We start from the raw sequence: 16,701 nt of genomic DNA on the forward strand, positions 1-16,701 counted from the left end.
AACAATTATTTTCTTAATATCCTTGATCGTTTGATGAGAAGAGTTGAAAGTCACCCAATGTCTGAGAAATCTCGAGATCATACATACGAACTGGATGAACATCTAGATAAAATTTCAAGCCTTTAGAGCCCCACTGCCATGCCTATAAATGTTCTAAAATAGATATTGTAATGAAAAATTCATATAACATTATTCACTTCAATATCCATACGAAAAAATAAATATGAGCGGAGAGCGCGTCATCCTTCCGCAAAGTTCCGGAAGTTTCATTCGACATCCAAGTGGCAGCCATATTGCCTGCAACGTCATCAGCAGATGTTACACCGGGACGTTCGCCATTGAAAACACGTAGTGGTAACTTGCTGTGGAACACGGACGGAAAATCTTTTCTCAGAAGAGAACATCTCACAATCGAGTGAAGTGACCGGGGGAATATTACCCTATCGTTTCGAGCCATATTTAGATGATACACGGATCACTTCTAACTAACAACAGACTCCCAGACAGTACGTAGGAGCCACCCCTGCCGAAGCCGTGCCTCGTCCGCGGTGTCCGAAGCCGTGCTTGGCGCCGACGGGTACATCGAAGCATTTAGCACCCCCGTATGCAGATCTTTGGTTACTTTCTGAGAGGATTACGCACGCCCCCCCCACCCCCCCGTCCAACTATTGTTTATTTTAGTCTCGCTATACACACCTACCTGCAATCTGGGACCCACGAAGCGCTCCTCCTTTGCACCCGTGCAATCCATTTTTCAGGACGAACCGGGTCTTTTTGAAATGAATGAAGAATAAATCCATCCTCCCGAGTCTTCGAACAATATCCAGCAATACAACGAGCCGGCATTTTGGCTAATACGAAGAAACAAAGAGCTACCATCTAGCAGCTAAAACTAGTTGAAACATACGAGCCTACCTGAGTGCGCTGCTGCTGTTAACGTCACTCCCTGCTTCTTCTCCTAAACAAATCCCTCGAGAGGATTTTCATGGCGGGAGTTACAAAAAGCCATATACGTCAAAATCACGTTTTGGGTCCATTCCGGCTGCCTTTTTCTCATTAATAACATACTAAAAATCATGCATGTCACAACAGTGGGGCTTTAAGGGGACACACAATGTGGACAAAGCAGACAAAACAAAGGTTTTGCTTCACTTTCCTTCCAGATTGCCTTGCTGTTGCTTGAAAACGGAGCAGACCCGAATGCTACGGACAAGCTGGAATCCACTCCACTTCATCGAGCATCGGCCAAGGGCAACTATCGCCTGATCCAGCTGCTTCTCAAACAGAGCGCCTCGACCAACATCCAGGATTCTCAGGGCAACACAGCGCTGTACGTACGGTGCAATGCTTTCGTACTACTGTAGTGAAAAAAAAACAAAGGATTCAACTATTTTAATTTTTTTGTCGTCGAATTAGCCACCTGGCGTGTGACGAGGAACGCGTCGAAGCGGCAAAGTTGTTGGTGGAACACGGAGCCAGCATTTATATTGAAAACAAGGAGGAGAAAACCCCTCTCCAGATGGCCAAAGGTAGTCTGGGAAAGGTACTTCGCCAAATTGTGGAAGGATGACCCGTTGGAAACGTCAATTTTTTCAGACGCAAACCACATCGTTGTCCTCCCCCAATCCTTTTTGAGTGGCTTGTTGTGACAAGTGGGAGTGTTCGGCTTCCTTATCAGCAGTAGAGATGTTAACATATCTGACCAAAAAACAACGAATAGCACTGGCCAAAACTGCGCCCGACCTTCTGTGAAGTTTGAATTGTTACAAATGAGTTAATAAAATGAGTGTTATGCTTGTTAATAATGTGTGGCTTTTTTTTAATATAAATTGTTACAAACCAATTGCCCTCTTGGTGGATGGAGTAACTGTTAAGCTGCAAATAGTGACACGCTTTTGTACTTGGTTTCTGTACACAAGCCGATGTTAGCCGCCACGTTGGTGGCGCGACTTATTTGTAACAGAGTGTTGATATTGCAGTAAATGCTTTTGGTTTGAAGTTTGATTTTTGGGGACTGTTCAATCAATAATAATAATAATAATAAAAAAAAAATCAAATGTGATAAACTCATTTGTTGAGCAAAAATGTTCTGTTGGTTGTGCATTTTCTCAACTGGGTGTGGCTCCACCTTAACAGTCACACTTTCTGTGTCTGGTTGTTTTACTTCAGGCGTGGTGAACCAATGAAATATGAAAAAGTGCATTTTATGGTATATGCTTTACATTTCAAGCCTCAATATGTGTGGAACATATAGATCAGCGGTGTCAAACTCAAGCCTTGGGGGCCCAGGTCCGGCCTGCCACATGATTTTATGTGGCCCGCGAAGCCCAATCTAAAGTGTCAATTTCAATTTTTCTTGTAAAAATTTGTACAAAAAATTCAAATTGTCATGCATCATAAATGATAAAGTTGAGATATTGCAAGCATATTTGTGTTACCAAACATGAATAGTTGAAAAAAGATGTTACCCTTGATTTCTGATTCTAAAAGTAGATCATAAATTTATGATGTATATACGATGAGATGATTAAATATTTGTATTGTTTCACAGTTATAATGGTGGGTTAGGGAGACAGGAACAACATTGTGGCAATCTAGAGTGTCAATTTCAATTATTCTTGTAAAAATTTGTACAAAACCTTCAAATTGTCATGCATCATAAATGATAAAGTTGAGATATTGCAAGCATTTTTGTGTTTCACAGTCATAACAGCATCGGGAGGGAGACCGGAACAACAATGTGGCCCGCAAGAAAAATGAGTTTGACACCCCTGATATAGATGCTTGAGTTGTTTTTCTCTCAGGCCTACGGTCAAAAATAATGCAAAAAAAAAAAAAAACCCCTACGAAAAATAATCGCATTGCAATAATTCCATTCCAACATACTCTACTGTTGGTTGTTTGAAGCAGTTCCTATTCATTAAATGTAATATTCTTAAAAGATTAATATAGTTAGGTCGTTCATTTCAAAATGTGACACATTATAGAGTGACACTTTACAGTGAAATCTGATTTTTTTCACCTCTAGATTTATTATAGAGTTAACAAAATTGCTAAATTCATATCTCTAAAAAAACAAAAAATATTATGTAACAAACAATCAATAAAATGAAGATTATTTTGAATGTAGAAATTGGACAGGAATTTGACATTCACTGTAGTATGTATCGTAACTGCATTGGAATGTGGAGCTTGTCTAGCGTATGCTAATAATTGAGATGTGAAGAATTATTGAGAAATGAGAATTTTGTCACCACTACACTTGGAAGAAAGTTCAGACGCAAAAGCAGATACATGATTTTTTTGTTGTTGTTTCTGCGGATTCCTTGATCAAAGAATCGACAGGAACAAAAACAAAACAAAAAAAAATGAACGCTCGTTTAATCTGTTGCTTAGTTACAAGTTTGATGCTTTGTTACGTCGGTATGAATTTGATGCTTTGTTACGTGGGAATGTGGGCTGCGCAGAACACGCTGCGCATTGGTCAACCTTTGAAGGGCAACTTCCTGAAATGGTCGCGCCTCTCGAGAGCACCTCTTTTATGCCACTGCTGGAGCGGGTGAATGTTAAGCGTGAAGAACTGGACAACTGAAGGTAAGATTTCACTTTTAAACTCTAACCAACGATAAGTAAACTTTTAGCATTTGTAGAAACGGTTAGCTAGTGAGGCTAGCTACATGTTGACGGCTAACACGAAGCTGTTTACGTTTAAAGGACATTTGGCAGTTACGTTGCTGCTCTGTAGGGCAGAGTCCAAACAGGACGCTACGTTTGACTTGTCTGGCTTCTTAATTTTATGTACAGCAACCGACCCAATGTTAATGTTGTTCTCGTTGGTGAGGAAGAAGAGTATTTTAGTTCCTCACATTACCTCAGCGTGACTGCTAGCACGCTAAAAGCCGCGTGAGTCGTTTCAGGTCGTGGTTAGAAGTCACTTCCACGAAATGACAGCCGTGGCGTGTTAGAACTCATCCGTGAAATGTAATAATTATAAAGCACGTTATTATGTTCCTGTTTGCGTACAAGTTGCATTTTGCGATGAAGGTAAGTTTAACGTATAGGAGTGTTCAAAGAGCAACGGCTGCTTATCGATGAGTCCGTTAAAGTTAAGACTGCTGCCTCAGCCAATCCTTGACAACAAAATATGCTGACAAGCTCTGAATCGTCAAGTTTAGAGTTTAATATACCGTTTGGCACACAGCCACAACATTGTCTACCTCATTTATAGCCGTAATGGGAAAAAAAACTCATGCGTTGTAGTTCCACACCACTCCAAACTCCAACGTTCATCCATAAATGTTTTTGTAGTTGTCTGTACTACATGTGTATAAAGCTACAGTACTAAGACAAGTTGAATATGATTTTTTTTTGTTGACATAGTTTGTTGCTTAGGTGGAAGAGTGATCCACCCTGTTCTGCTGTGTCTTGCCTCACCCTTGCCAAACCCGCGTTACGTTATTATGTACCAACGTGTACAAGTTTCAAAGAGTGGCTGCACTTCTTAGACTTGCACACCAAAAGGCATGGGCAAGAAATTGGTTACAATAACCAATCAGAGACAAAAGGCACTGCTGACAAATTGTCAATAATCTCCAGCGAGGATTAGCGCATTTTGTGGTTGCGGTGTGAGACACGTCACTTCTGGCTCAATGTGCCGATAGGATAAGGTGAAATAAAGCAGCATATGTTGAAGATGCCTCGACGAGACACCGTGAGCCGGAAGTGACGCGAATTGTGCCCCCCGAAGAGCCGAAAACCTCATCCCGGAGCCACAAATGACGTATAAAAATAAATCTTCGTCATTGCTTCACTCGCTGGCACACTCATAGTGGGCACGTCCCCCTAGTGGCCGAAACGCGATGTTGTAAACGAAGCAAGCCAAACGGCGCTGCGTCCGTGTTAAGACAAGACAATATGATTAGCCAATAATAATAATGATAATAATGCTCCTCTCTGAACCATACGTGTACATATGCAGTGTATGTGTATGTTTAATTTGCACATGTTACAGTGTTGTATAGTTTACTCGTCATGTTCCAACTTTTGACACAAAATATTTAAATCAAAAGTTTCAAGAATATAAGGGCGCATTTAAGAAAAAAAATTCTGATTTGTTTCATATCATGATACACTGTATAACGGTATCGACAGGTGTGGGGGGGGTAGTTTCATAGGATCCTCCATATCACCTGGTCCTATCTGTGCATTGTTGGAATAATTTCATTTGGTAATTGATTAATTCATTTAAGCATTATGATAATTATATGCAATTGCAATCCCTTGCTTTTAGTGTATTTCATACACAGTCATTGGAATAATAATTTCAGTTTGGGACAAGAATCTACATTTTGGTGCATCACAAATTAGAAGTGAAGACTTCAGACGCAAAATATATAAATTTTTGGTGTTTCTGTAGATTTTTTTTATTTATAAAATATTTAAATTAAAGAATTAATCATCTTCAAGTTTTCTCTTCTCTGGCAGCCACTCTTCATAATCGTGTTTTACATTCTTCCTGCCGTCCGTGTTTTTTTTTTTTTTTTTTTTGGTACCCGAAAAAATTTAGTTTTTTGACGACGGGTAAAATCTGCGGACTGACTACTCGCACCATCAGTCGAAGGGCAATGGATGCACACTGCCAACGAAATTAAAAAAAAAAAAACAAGACAGAAACTTGCTTTTTTTTTTTTTTTTTTTTTAATCATATGAAATGTTTGTCTGTAGACCATTTCATAATGTTTCTTTCTTCTACGTGGCAGAAAGCAGTTGACTACCTACCCCTGACCTGACAAAAATGTGTTGCATTTGGGGTTGCACCACCAGATATACCTAAAAAAAAATTAAAATGTTGAGGTTTTAGTTACTTAAAAAGTACAAAAGATTCCAGCAGACCCACTAAGTAATAAACTTCACCACTTGTTACATCTTTACAACTGACTTTCAGAGGAAGGAAGCCCTTCATTCTGTTTTGTTAATCATTCTACCTTCTCAAAAAGACATGGTTGTGCTTGTTTAGTAGTTGTGCAGTCTGAGTTATTGCCAAGATATGTACGTGACATGATGATGAAAAATGTCTATATGGCTTTGAGTCACATGCTTTCTTACAGCAGATGTCTGATGCTTAATAATCTTTTTCTTTTCTTTCTTTCAATTCAAGAAAGCAATCTTCTACCTGCTTTCATCATGTCGGACCTCAGAGAAGATTCCGGTCTCGACACCAATTCCTTTGTTGACTTCTCCCTCATGAACAACCGTCTTGACTCATTCAATGGCTCCAGTTTGGCTGAGCAGGTGCCCGCAGAGCGACTGGCCCGGGCCGGCTTCTACCTTACCGGTCCAGCCGATCGCGTCCGCTGTTTCAGTTGTAAGACGACTGTGGAGAACTGGTGCAGGGGAGATACGCCTGTAGAAAGACACAAGGAGGTAAGACTGCATGAAAATCGGACACGTCCACCTTTTATCTGACTTATATGGTTTGAATTTATGTATCTGACTTATATGGTTTGAATTTTAGGTTTCCCCATTGTGCAAGTTCCTCAGCTGCACCCATCGCACCAATCTCCAGAACAATTCACATCTGACCGGCTCCAGATACAATGAAGAAGCTGAAGACATGGAATATCGTTTGAGAACAGGAGAGGTGGTTGACGAGACCACCTATCCGATGGTCCCTCACATGAGGAGGGAGGAGGCCAGACGTCAGACTTTCTCCTCTTGGCCATCCACTGCTCCTGTGACACCTCGAGATCTGGCCCAAGCTGGCCTCTACTACTTGGGCCAGGGTGACCGGGTCCAGTGTTTTTGCTGCGGTGGCATGCTCGGTGGCTGGGAAGCAGGAGACACGGCCTGGGGTGAACATAGCAAGCATTTTCCCTACTGCTTCTTCATCCTTGGCCACGATGTGGGCAACGTCCCCTCCGAGAGAGGACCGGGAGAGGAGAATCGTAACAGTCCACATCAAGTGAACACTTTCACCCCTATGGGGAGTTTTGAAGAGAGGCTGCAGAGTTTTGCAGGGATCCAGCACCCAGTAGATCACGCCCAACTTGCAAGGGCTGGCTTCTACAGCACAGGTACAGTAATCTGTTCTATAACGACAATAGACTTTCAAGTTGTTCCATGTTCATAATTCTATACCACATCATCACTGGTTGAGCTTCCATTATCCAAACGGAGTTAGGGGTAGAGGCGGTGTCCACGCCGTGGACTGGATGAACTCAAAATGTGGGAGAAACCCAGAGTAACACACTAGCCACTCAAACCACTTTGCAGCCCTTGAAGTTGTTAATTCTCTCACCCAAAAAAATCAAACAGGAAATACTAAGATGGAAAGTGAATTGAGTGGTTCCAGGCTGCTTCATCAACTGGAAAAGAAAACATTTTAACATTGACCGTTTCAGTCATGTAATTGTAAACAACAGTCCATCACACCGTAATACAGTCTAATTAAACTAAAAAATAAACGAAAACTACTCAACCATTGAAGACACCTGACAGACATGTTATGGAGAGGGAACAGCTGGAATGATTTACTGTAGATTATTGTGTTGACTTTACCTTCGCTGCCTGTGTCATTGACTTTAAGGTCCCATAAATTGGCTACTTAGCTGTCCTTTGAGTGACTCTGTAACATGGACGGAATATAAAATCCGTCAAGTGTCAGTTTCATTTAAAAAAACACGTTCATTTTGTCTTCTTGCTAGTGTCCAGGTCTGGCCCCTGCTTCTGGTTGAACCAGTTTTATATCTGCTTTGCCGATATTTGGCTAAGACTGTCCCGTTTCCTCTGGTTGGTTGCCTCAATGTAGAAGACCAAAACCTTCGTTACTTGTCAGAGCATGTGTTCATGTTGACAGCACAAGCTCGAGGGCAGAAAGGTCGGCGGAGATCATCGTTAGTGATGTAGATAAATTGGAGAAATTAAAATAGTCATTTATGTAAATGAGCTTAATTCCAACAACCTGATTTTAGGCATCTCGGCATAAAAATGTGTAACTCGAGAATGCGTGCACTTGATGTAATATCTCACATACTATATAAAGTTGGCTTGGTAAAATCTATATATTTTAAGTCAACTGGGATAGACTCCAGCATGCCAGCAACCTGAGCGAGGATGAGCAATATGAAAAATGGATGGATGCTTACTACTAGTGATGTAACACTTGAGACTGGTGCGGTCTCTAGATCAAATTCTTGCTCTTGTCTCTCACTTGACTTCCAAAAGTCTTTGTCTTGTCGTGTACTGGCTCGACTCTGGATTTTCCGTTGAAATAAGCAATAATTTTTGTATTCTTCAACTTAATTATTGAGATAATGAAGAGAAGCACTTGAGAAAAGAACACATCTGCAATTGCGCTGCAAATTATGTAATGCCCCATCCACACCCTTGAACACACGCACACACACACACACACACACACACCACACACACACACACATATAAGTGCAAGTGACATACGCATGTATGAAAATAAGCAAGGAGAGCCCAGAACAAGACATGTCCGCTCACTCACGGTAATTCAATTCTTCCTCAACCACAAAGACTGTAAAGCATGCAAAAGCCAAAATTCTGCATCGTGCCAATTCTGTGGTCTTAGACTCGATGAAACGCCGGTCACAAAAAAAAACAAAAAGGAAAAAAAATTTGTGGAGTTAATCGTAGGTGCTTATGAGCTGAAAGGTAATAGTGTGAATGAATAGGTTGACTTTATGGGCTTAGCTGTTTTTTGAGAACATTTAGTCTTCACTCCAAATTGTTCCACTTGGGTATTTCTTCTTTTTGGAGGTTTTACTGAAATAATGTATTATCATGATATTCTGAATTTACTGTTCTATGTGTCTGAATATCTTGTTTATACGTTTATGTTGTGTTTGCAGGCACAGGAGACATGGTGATGTGTTTTCGTTGTGGTGGAGGATTAAAAGGCTGGCAGCCTGATGAAGAACCATGGGTAGAGCACGCCAAGAGTTACCCCGGGTAACAAAAATAATGTTTGAAAATGCATGCTTTTTTTTCTCAATGCTTGTCAAACTTTGCTAACGACCTTCCATGTTCTCAACTAGATGCAGTTTCTTGTTAGCAGAAAAAGGCCAAGAATTTATCAACACCATCCAGCTGCAAGACCCTCAGCGAAACAAAGCTGTAAGTCTACCCATTTTTTTTCTTCGTAATTACATTTTGAATATCTCATCGATAATACAGTGGAACTCAAAAATGAGAAGATCCCAACGGCCTACCAATTTGAAACGGAACACATTTTTGTTGGAAAGATATGCTTTTTGGGGAAAAACGGTGCAAACATTTCACATGTATTCATATTGTACCTGAAAGAAGTCCACGTGTATTTATTTATATTGTACTCGAAAGAAGCCACAACATATGTTTACCAAGTCAATATACCGTGGTTCTGGTTTATCTAGTTATTGAGATGGTAACCTGAAACTCATAAGTATGTTTGTACATAACAGTGGTACCTCTACTTACAAATGTAAAATTCAGGTTACGAAACCACTCTTCGGAGTTACGGAGGAAAATTCTGGATACAAAAGGCAAAAATAGGCGCTGAATTCACAGCCCTCATGTTCCACCAAACGTAAACATCCTGTATTTTGGTTTGAAAGTGGGGCGATAGAGCTGCTTTCCCATTGGCTATCGCCGTAGCATCTTCCTGGCATCCCATTGGCAAGGAGGGATGTCAATCTTACCCATGATGCTTTTCATTTACCTAGAAAACTCTAGTGTCAACGACACTCATATTAGCGTTTTCACACGGTGTCACAAAGCTCGGGTACGTTGGAAAATACAACTTATTTGTGAGTTGTTTTAGAACAGATTGGGCTATTTACATAAAAGAAGCGCTTCTACTTACGAAAAATTCACGTTGCAAAACGACTCCCGGAACAAACTAATTTCGTAAGTCGAGGCACCACTGTATATCGTCATGCTCAGTTCTCCTTTCTAATTATCCCCATGTTTTTTGTCTTTTTTTTTTAGACCTCAAGTCATCAGAATGGATTTACAGGATGCAGAAATGGTAAGTGTAATTGTGGACTACGTTTTTTTCCATCCATCCATCCATCCATGTTTTATACTGCTTCATTTATTCTGTTCAGGTTCATGGGGAGCTATAGCTTATTTTAACTGACTGGGTGGAATGTGGATTACACTTTGGACCAGTCACTAATCAATCACAGCACATAAAAAGACACAATCGTTCATGCTGGAATTCACAATGTCGCTTAGGAGGAACTGAAATCACCGTGCCTGCACCAAAATCAGGAAAATGTACCACTACTAGACAATCATTAACTTGGAATAGATTTCTTTCTTTCAATTGCATATTTTAGGCTAACAAAAAAAAAACATAAGTTGTGGGAATGGCAGAGTAAACCCTAGGCACTGTATAATACTATTATGACAACATTGCTGTAGATTGATGGTGCAATATATGTAACGGAATATGACACAATATAGTAGGTGGACTAGAAATATTTTATTCAAATAGGGATCTGTGCAAGTGAACTTTTTTTTCTAATTAAATCAATGTAACAATAAATCACAAAACAGAATTATTGTCATTGTGTCTGCTGAATGCAGCACACTCCTGTTTTCACACACTTAATTGACAACTGTAATTTAGAAGTTTGATTGTAAACAACTTTTCCATAAATGAAAATACAGAGAAAGTTACACATCTTTGTGGACGTTTGGTTTACCTCATTGAAAGTAAAATCCTGATAGAGGGCACAAAATAGTAATACTAAGTAATGCTACATTGAGACACCCTGTTGGAGAAGGGTGGCGGCGTGAGTAGTGGTTTATTCATATAAAACAAGCCCCCCCCCCCCACACACACACAGCTTTCAAGAGCACTGTAAAAAAAAATGAGGATGGAAAATTATTTATTTTTATTTTTAAGCTGCTAGTATTTTGACTAAAGCCTATCGCTTGTTAATACACCTGGGAAGGGAATTATTTTTAATGGGAACAAAAAATCCTTCAATCCTGTGCACAATAGCAATTTTGTCCCACTCTTAGTTGTAGGCATACACCAGGAACAAAGAAAAAAAAAAATGCTAGAAGATGATCAAGTATGTTTGTTTTTGTGGAGACTGTTGTGATGACAACTAAGCATGTGTTGCTTACGTTTGAATTGCAGATGAGGACCCTTTGGAGACACTGCGGAAACTGCAGAGGGAGAAACAGTGCAAAGTGTGTATGGACAGAGATACATGCGTTGTATTCATCCCTTGTGGTCATCTGGCCACCTGTGAGGCGTGTTCCCAGACACTACTTAAGTGTCCAATTTGTTGTGGGCCCATCACACAGAAGGTCAAGACCTACATTGCTTAAACAAAATGGATTTTTGGCAATCAACCATCAATGCTGCTGTCTCGTAATCCATTGCATTTTAACAAGTGTAATACTGCAAAAGCCTGTTTGTATCAGAAAGAGACTGTTGAAAAGCTCATCAACACTGTGTATATATAGCATAAAACCATTTGTTCATAGGTCAATATTTTCTGGAGACACTAATATTTTCTCCTATTTCATTCCATATGTGCCTTTGACACGTTTGCCGTGTGTTTCATGGAAAGAATCGCTATAAAATGACTTGTGGTATATACTGTATTCAATGTCACACTTGTTTTAGTTTGACATTTATTAAATACCTTTGACTTCCTATTCCATGGTTGTTTTGAATCGTAAGAAATCAATCCATAAAAACTATTGTCTGATCACCTGTGATGTAAAAACTATTTGAGTTTGAGCAATAAAATACCAGTTGATCTTAAAACATGTTGTGATGGTTTTTCGTACAGAAGCACAAAGAACGTCTACAGAGTTGAAACATGCGTACATTTCAGTTTGCTTTGAGTGCAAAACAATGCGTGCCAGTATAAACAATGTGTCAGGTGTGATACTGAGGAGAGGCCGCTAGGGGTCCAATCTTGGAGCGTCTGCCTTGTGGCCACTAGGTGGTAGCTCTGTACTAGGATTTCCTCCTCCCAGGTCGTCGAAAAAAACAAATTGAACTACGGAGCAAGCGGGCGAGAGAACGTCCGAAACCGCCTCTGACCGCGACTTTTAAACTGTTTTTACAGAATTCGAGTGAGATTCGGCCCGAGGCTTGTCGAAGTAGTTAAAGTTAGGAATCTGCCGGGACTATTATTTCTCAGCCAGGTAAGTTAGCTGTAAAATGGCGGAAAGCTATGTGGAACTTAGTTGATTTGTATTTTGCTAGCCGCTTGCTAGCCAGGCTAGTTGAGCCTAGAGGAGCGCGGATGTCTGCTGCCTCAGCCAAGTCTCCTCGTTAGCTCCGCTGCGAGAGAGGCTAGCCTCACTCTGGTTGGTAGCAAGCTAACCTACTAGATTCTTACCACAGTGGCGCAAAATATATTGCTCGAAACTCAACGAAACGTGTATTTTATTTCCCCGGACTTACTTACACTTACCATTAATTGCAAACACAGTTTGTTGCTTATGCAATACGGTACTGAAACTCCTGAGGCAAGATGGAGGACCAGCAAGGACGTGATGTTTTTTGGGGGGGTAAGGTTAGCAAGTACTGTTAGCATGGCTAACCAGTGGGAGTTTATCGTGATCGTGGAATACATCTTAATTCTTATTGATGGTGTTGAGGCTGAGCCCGCGATAAGACTACTTCGCAGAAAAACACGGCCATTGGGTGCGTCTGCCTCTATCGCTGGTCTGTTCCAGCTCATTTTTTTAGCACGGGATTGCACCATCGAGCTTGCGTTGTTGTGTTATTGTCATCGGCCTACGATAGCGATGACCACCGCTGACCCGTTTCCGAAACGGCTCGCGTGGAAATTCAAATGACACTTTGCCTCTCAAGGTGCAGTGGACTTGGTCGTACATTTTCACTCCTAATCCGCGGTCGCTAGCGGCGTTAGCCTCAGCCGCCGCGCACCGATGTCAATTTTGACAGGACCCGACGAAGAGCGGAGTCACGTCGGCTCTGGTGCAGGGAACGCGGCCGCTCGCGTGCCGCCGTGTTGACTTCCGAGGTCTTCAGTATTTCAAGAAATTTCAAATTCCAAGAACCTCGCCTCGAGCTTCTTGCGAGCGAGTTTACGAGATTCACTCAGCGATTTGGCGCCACTTTTTCAGTCAACACCCATTGAATCTCGTCATCATGTAATATTTAGGCGAAATGGGCACACTTACTCTGTGTTCATCTGCTATATATGACCGTTTTAACAATAAATACCATATCTTATTGCACCCAGAACACCCGTTTTTATATCGTCGCAGTTGTTTTACCCGCATTGTCATCCAACATCGTGGCAAATACTGTTATAAGCAGCGACAAACCATCTCCTGTAATTTGCGTTTGGCTTTTTTTTTTAATCGGCTCTTCTATTATGATGACTTCTCATCTTTACATGTTGTAGGATGCACTCGGAGGAGAACATGAATACCGGTAAATATGTGTAATTATAACTCTTTAAGATACAATAGATAAATAGATGACTGGATTTCAAGTTTTACTTTCCCTATATCCATGCATGTATGTAACACTTTTCCGTACAGTGAGGGTACAATACAGCAATAGTTGTGGCCTCCAGTATCTTGTTGATGTTGGTAACGGGTTGTGATTGGTCGAGGCACGTGTGGGGCGGACAGAGCGCGCCCGTATTTGGCCAGTCAGGAAACTCTCCAATGGTAAAGCGAGGGGGACGAGGAAGAGGGAGCCAATGCTTTGCGTGCTGAGTGCCACAAGAGCATCCGTACCGCCCACTGTTACCATGTGAAGCTAGAAAAATCTGTTTTCACGTTTATTCCCCCCCCACCGGTTCTCTAATTTGAAATCTCAATTTAGGTTTCATGCAAGCGACCGTGTCTTGTATTTTCTAAGAATTACACGCCAGTCATAAATTGGAAGTGACCCAGAAGATGTTAGAGAAATGATAGCAGCACCAGAAATACCAGCAGACTTCGCCTATGCTCAGTAAGTGCAACTTATGATTTTGGTCATCTTTGTTTGCTTTAGTTGTACCTAAATGTATGTTAACATCTATATTCCTATCATTAGGGATACAGACACACAATTCTCTTCAGACACAGACTTTTCTGAAGATCCAGATGGAAGGAGTTCAAACTCAACTAAAGGAAAGGTGTGTAAAGATGCTTTCATAGCTATTGGAATCAACTCATTATTGTTCATCTGGAATTTAGACGACAAAGTAGATATTTAGTTATAGATAGCAAAATTGTGCTACTATGTACTTATATTACTGTTCAATGTCTCTTGATTGAAAGCCGGACATAAGGGGTGATGACAGGACCCAGTCAGACTAAACGTTTCCCGTTTTATTTTTGCGTGTGCTGCTTAAATATCAGTGCATACGAGATATGTACAGAACCACAATGGAGACCTTCGAATTTAAATGAACCAAATGTGACCTTAGACCCTATTCGCACTGGCCTGTAGATTTGTTGGCAAACTGATGGCGACTTGAGTTTCCGTGACGTCTCCTGGAGTCCCTTGGAGATTAGCCAGGTTGCCGGAGAGATGGGGTTTTATCAGGCGTTTGATTTCATTGGAGACATTTTGGCGGCTCTTCTGTATGTTCACTATGGAGAAAAACTTAAACTTAGCTTATTGTCACCAAACTACAACCATTCGTCAGCCACCAAAATGTATGTTGGTATTTCGAGTTACGGTCCCTTCAACCTCTGAAAATATTAAAACTCTCACTCCAATACTTTAGATTTTATGGACAATAAAGCCTTTTCCGTGCTCTGCCGGCTGAGCGAGGAGGCCACACAGTACAGGTTCTCACTCACTGGGCTGGATTTACACGACAAAGTTCAAGTGACGCTATTAGAACTTTTTCTTGCAAAGTGTTACAATTCGACTCTTGGCAGCTTCAATAGGAAAAAATAAAGCTAAATCTGACATCTTCAGGTCAGCATCAGGCCTTGTCCAGATGGCCAGGCCTCGGTCAACAAAAGCAATATTTGAGGATTTCTTTTGTTGCTATTTTATTTTTGGGATTTCAATGTCAACAATAGAGGTGTATAATCAACACAACCCTAATACTGTTATTTAAATAAATACTGTACAGTGTTGGTGCTTGACATCAGGATTGCATTGATGAAGAGAGATAATTGTTAAACAGCTTATGTCTTGTTTCCCTAATGTCATTGGTTTTCTTTCAGGGTGGAAAAAAGGGGAAGAAAGCATCAGGAGATAAAGGCAAAGGGGCAAAAGGGGCAGGTCGGATAAATGGCCACCACCAGGAGAATGGCATGGAAAACATGATGCTTTTTGAGGTGGTCAAGCTGGGCCGGAGTGCAATGCAGGTAGAATTTTCTGAATCACAAACATTAATGTCGAATATTAAAAAAAGAAAACATAAGTGATGACGCTCATCCTCATTTTTTTCAAATGTTTATTGTCCTCCAAAGTCGGTCGTTGATGACTGGATTGAGTCTTACAAACACGACAGAGATGTTGCGCTACTTGATCTCATCAACTTCTTCATCCAGTGCTCAGGGTGTAAAGGTATGTTTGTTATTGGGAAAAAAAAAGATCTGTGTGTTGTGATTCTTATTGAAGGACATATCCTTAACTGGTTCAATCTTTGTCATTAATTAGTGTCACTTCTTCTGTCTAACCTAGATATATTGAATACTGTTACAGATCTGTGTGCAAAATGCAGGTCGCTGTTTTATTTGGAACATGTTCCCGTTTTTGTGTGTATTTTAAAAGTAGCTGTGATTTCAACATGGTCCAAAAATGTTTTCTTCTTCTATAGTGTTGAGGCATTCATGGATTTTTATTTTATTTTATTTTTTTTTTGGGGGGGGGGTAGATACAGCAGGTAAAGCAATTGCACACTTAACTGTCGAATTGTACTACAGATTGTTCTTATTCCCTACTCCCAGATATATCATTTGAATAACATTTTCTATCCATTGATCAGGTGTTGTTACTGGAGAGATGTTCCGCAACATGCAAAATTCTGAAATCATTAGACGAATGACAGAAGAATTTGATGAGGTAATTTAATTTTGTTCTTTCCCTTTTTAATGCAAATTCTGTAATTGTTTCATATTTACTCAGCATTACTTCTTTCTCCGCTTACTACTTTATGATGAGTCATTGAGAACTACTTGGTAATAACTTCTCTTTTTATCCTGTGGTCTCTGTAGGACAGTGGAGACTACCCTCTTACTATAGCAGGGCCCCTATGGAAAAAGTTCAAGTCAAGTTTTTGTGAATTTATTTCGGTCCTGGTGCGACAGTGTCAATACAGTATCATCTATGATGAATATATGATGGACACAGTTATCTCCCTTCTCACCGGACTGTCAGACTCTCAAGTCAGAGCCTTCAGACACACCTCTACACTGGCAGGTAAGATTATTAATCTTTGAATAGAAGCGTTGGTTATACCATTTCACAACACTGACTTGTGGGACAAGTAGTTGCTCAGAGGAAGTCTGTTAAGTGTATTAATTGATCTGTGAAAATCTCCGTCTTATAAATTTGTATTGCTGTTAGCTAGCTAGTGAGATGGTTGTGGCCAAATGTTGTGACACACATTAATGCATGCATGTTTTTAGGTTGTACAGTATTTTCTTTAAAACATTTTCTTGAAAAAAAAAACATTCCACCCAGTTTCTAATGTGATCTCCCCTGTGTGGAGTTAGAATGTTCTCCCTCCG

At 40.6% G+C, this 16,701-nt stretch overlaps 3 protein-coding genes across 7 annotated transcripts in view; all 3 read left to right on the forward strand.

Annotated features, from left to right (window-relative positions):
• Positions 1–2,035, forward strand: part of psmd10 (proteasome 26S subunit, non-ATPase 10) — a 10,936-nt gene extending 8,901 nt beyond the window's left edge. Inside the window, exons 4-5 of the mRNA XM_061834213.1 lie at positions 1,164–1,330; positions 1,417–2,035. Coding sequence (XP_061690197.1) covers positions 1,164–1,330; positions 1,417–1,570 — 321 coding nt within the window. The 3' untranslated portion in view covers positions 1,571–2,035. The remainder of the gene's footprint in view (positions 1–1,163; positions 1,331–1,416) is intronic.
• A 1,419-nt stretch (positions 2,036–3,454) lies between these two features.
• On the forward strand, positions 3,455–11,765 carry xiap (X-linked inhibitor of apoptosis). The gene is made up of 7 exons (XM_061835839.1): positions 3,455–3,594; positions 6,158–6,423; positions 6,515–7,073; positions 8,877–8,976; positions 9,063–9,141; positions 9,994–10,033; positions 11,159–11,765. The coding sequence occupies exons 1-7, from the start codon at positions 3,564–3,566 to the stop codon at positions 11,350–11,352; spliced, it is 1,269 nt and encodes a 422-aa protein (XP_061691823.1). The 5' UTR covers positions 3,455–3,563; the 3' UTR covers positions 11,353–11,765.
• Positions 11,766–11,990: 225 nt separating this feature from the next.
• Positions 11,991–16,701, forward strand: part of stag2b (STAG2 cohesin complex component b) — a 31,488-nt gene continuing 26,777 nt past the window's right edge. The window contains exons 1-7 of one of the 5 annotated variants that reach the window (XM_061834596.1): positions 11,991–12,183; positions 13,883–13,975; positions 14,060–14,141; positions 15,190–15,333; positions 15,439–15,535; positions 15,957–16,033; positions 16,186–16,390. In XM_061834596.1, the coding sequence (XP_061690580.1) occupies positions 13,932–13,975; positions 14,060–14,141; positions 15,190–15,333; positions 15,439–15,535; positions 15,957–16,033; positions 16,186–16,390 (649 nt within the window). In that variant the 5' untranslated portion in view covers positions 11,991–12,183; positions 13,883–13,931. Of the gene's footprint in view, positions 12,184–12,211; positions 12,349–12,370; positions 12,689–12,726; positions 13,448–13,846; positions 13,976–14,059; positions 14,142–15,189; positions 15,334–15,438; positions 15,536–15,956; positions 16,034–16,185; positions 16,391–16,701 lie in introns of those variants that run through there. The other 4 variants (XM_061834591.1, XM_061834592.1, XM_061834595.1 and 1 more) reach the window with 4 other exon arrangements.

The sequence above is a fragment of the Syngnathoides biaculeatus genome, chromosome 11, assembly GCF_019802595.1.
Source record: "Syngnathoides biaculeatus isolate LvHL_M chromosome 11, ASM1980259v1, whole genome shotgun sequence".
Lineage (NCBI taxonomy): Eukaryota > Metazoa > Chordata > Actinopteri > Syngnathiformes > Syngnathidae > Syngnathoides > Syngnathoides biaculeatus.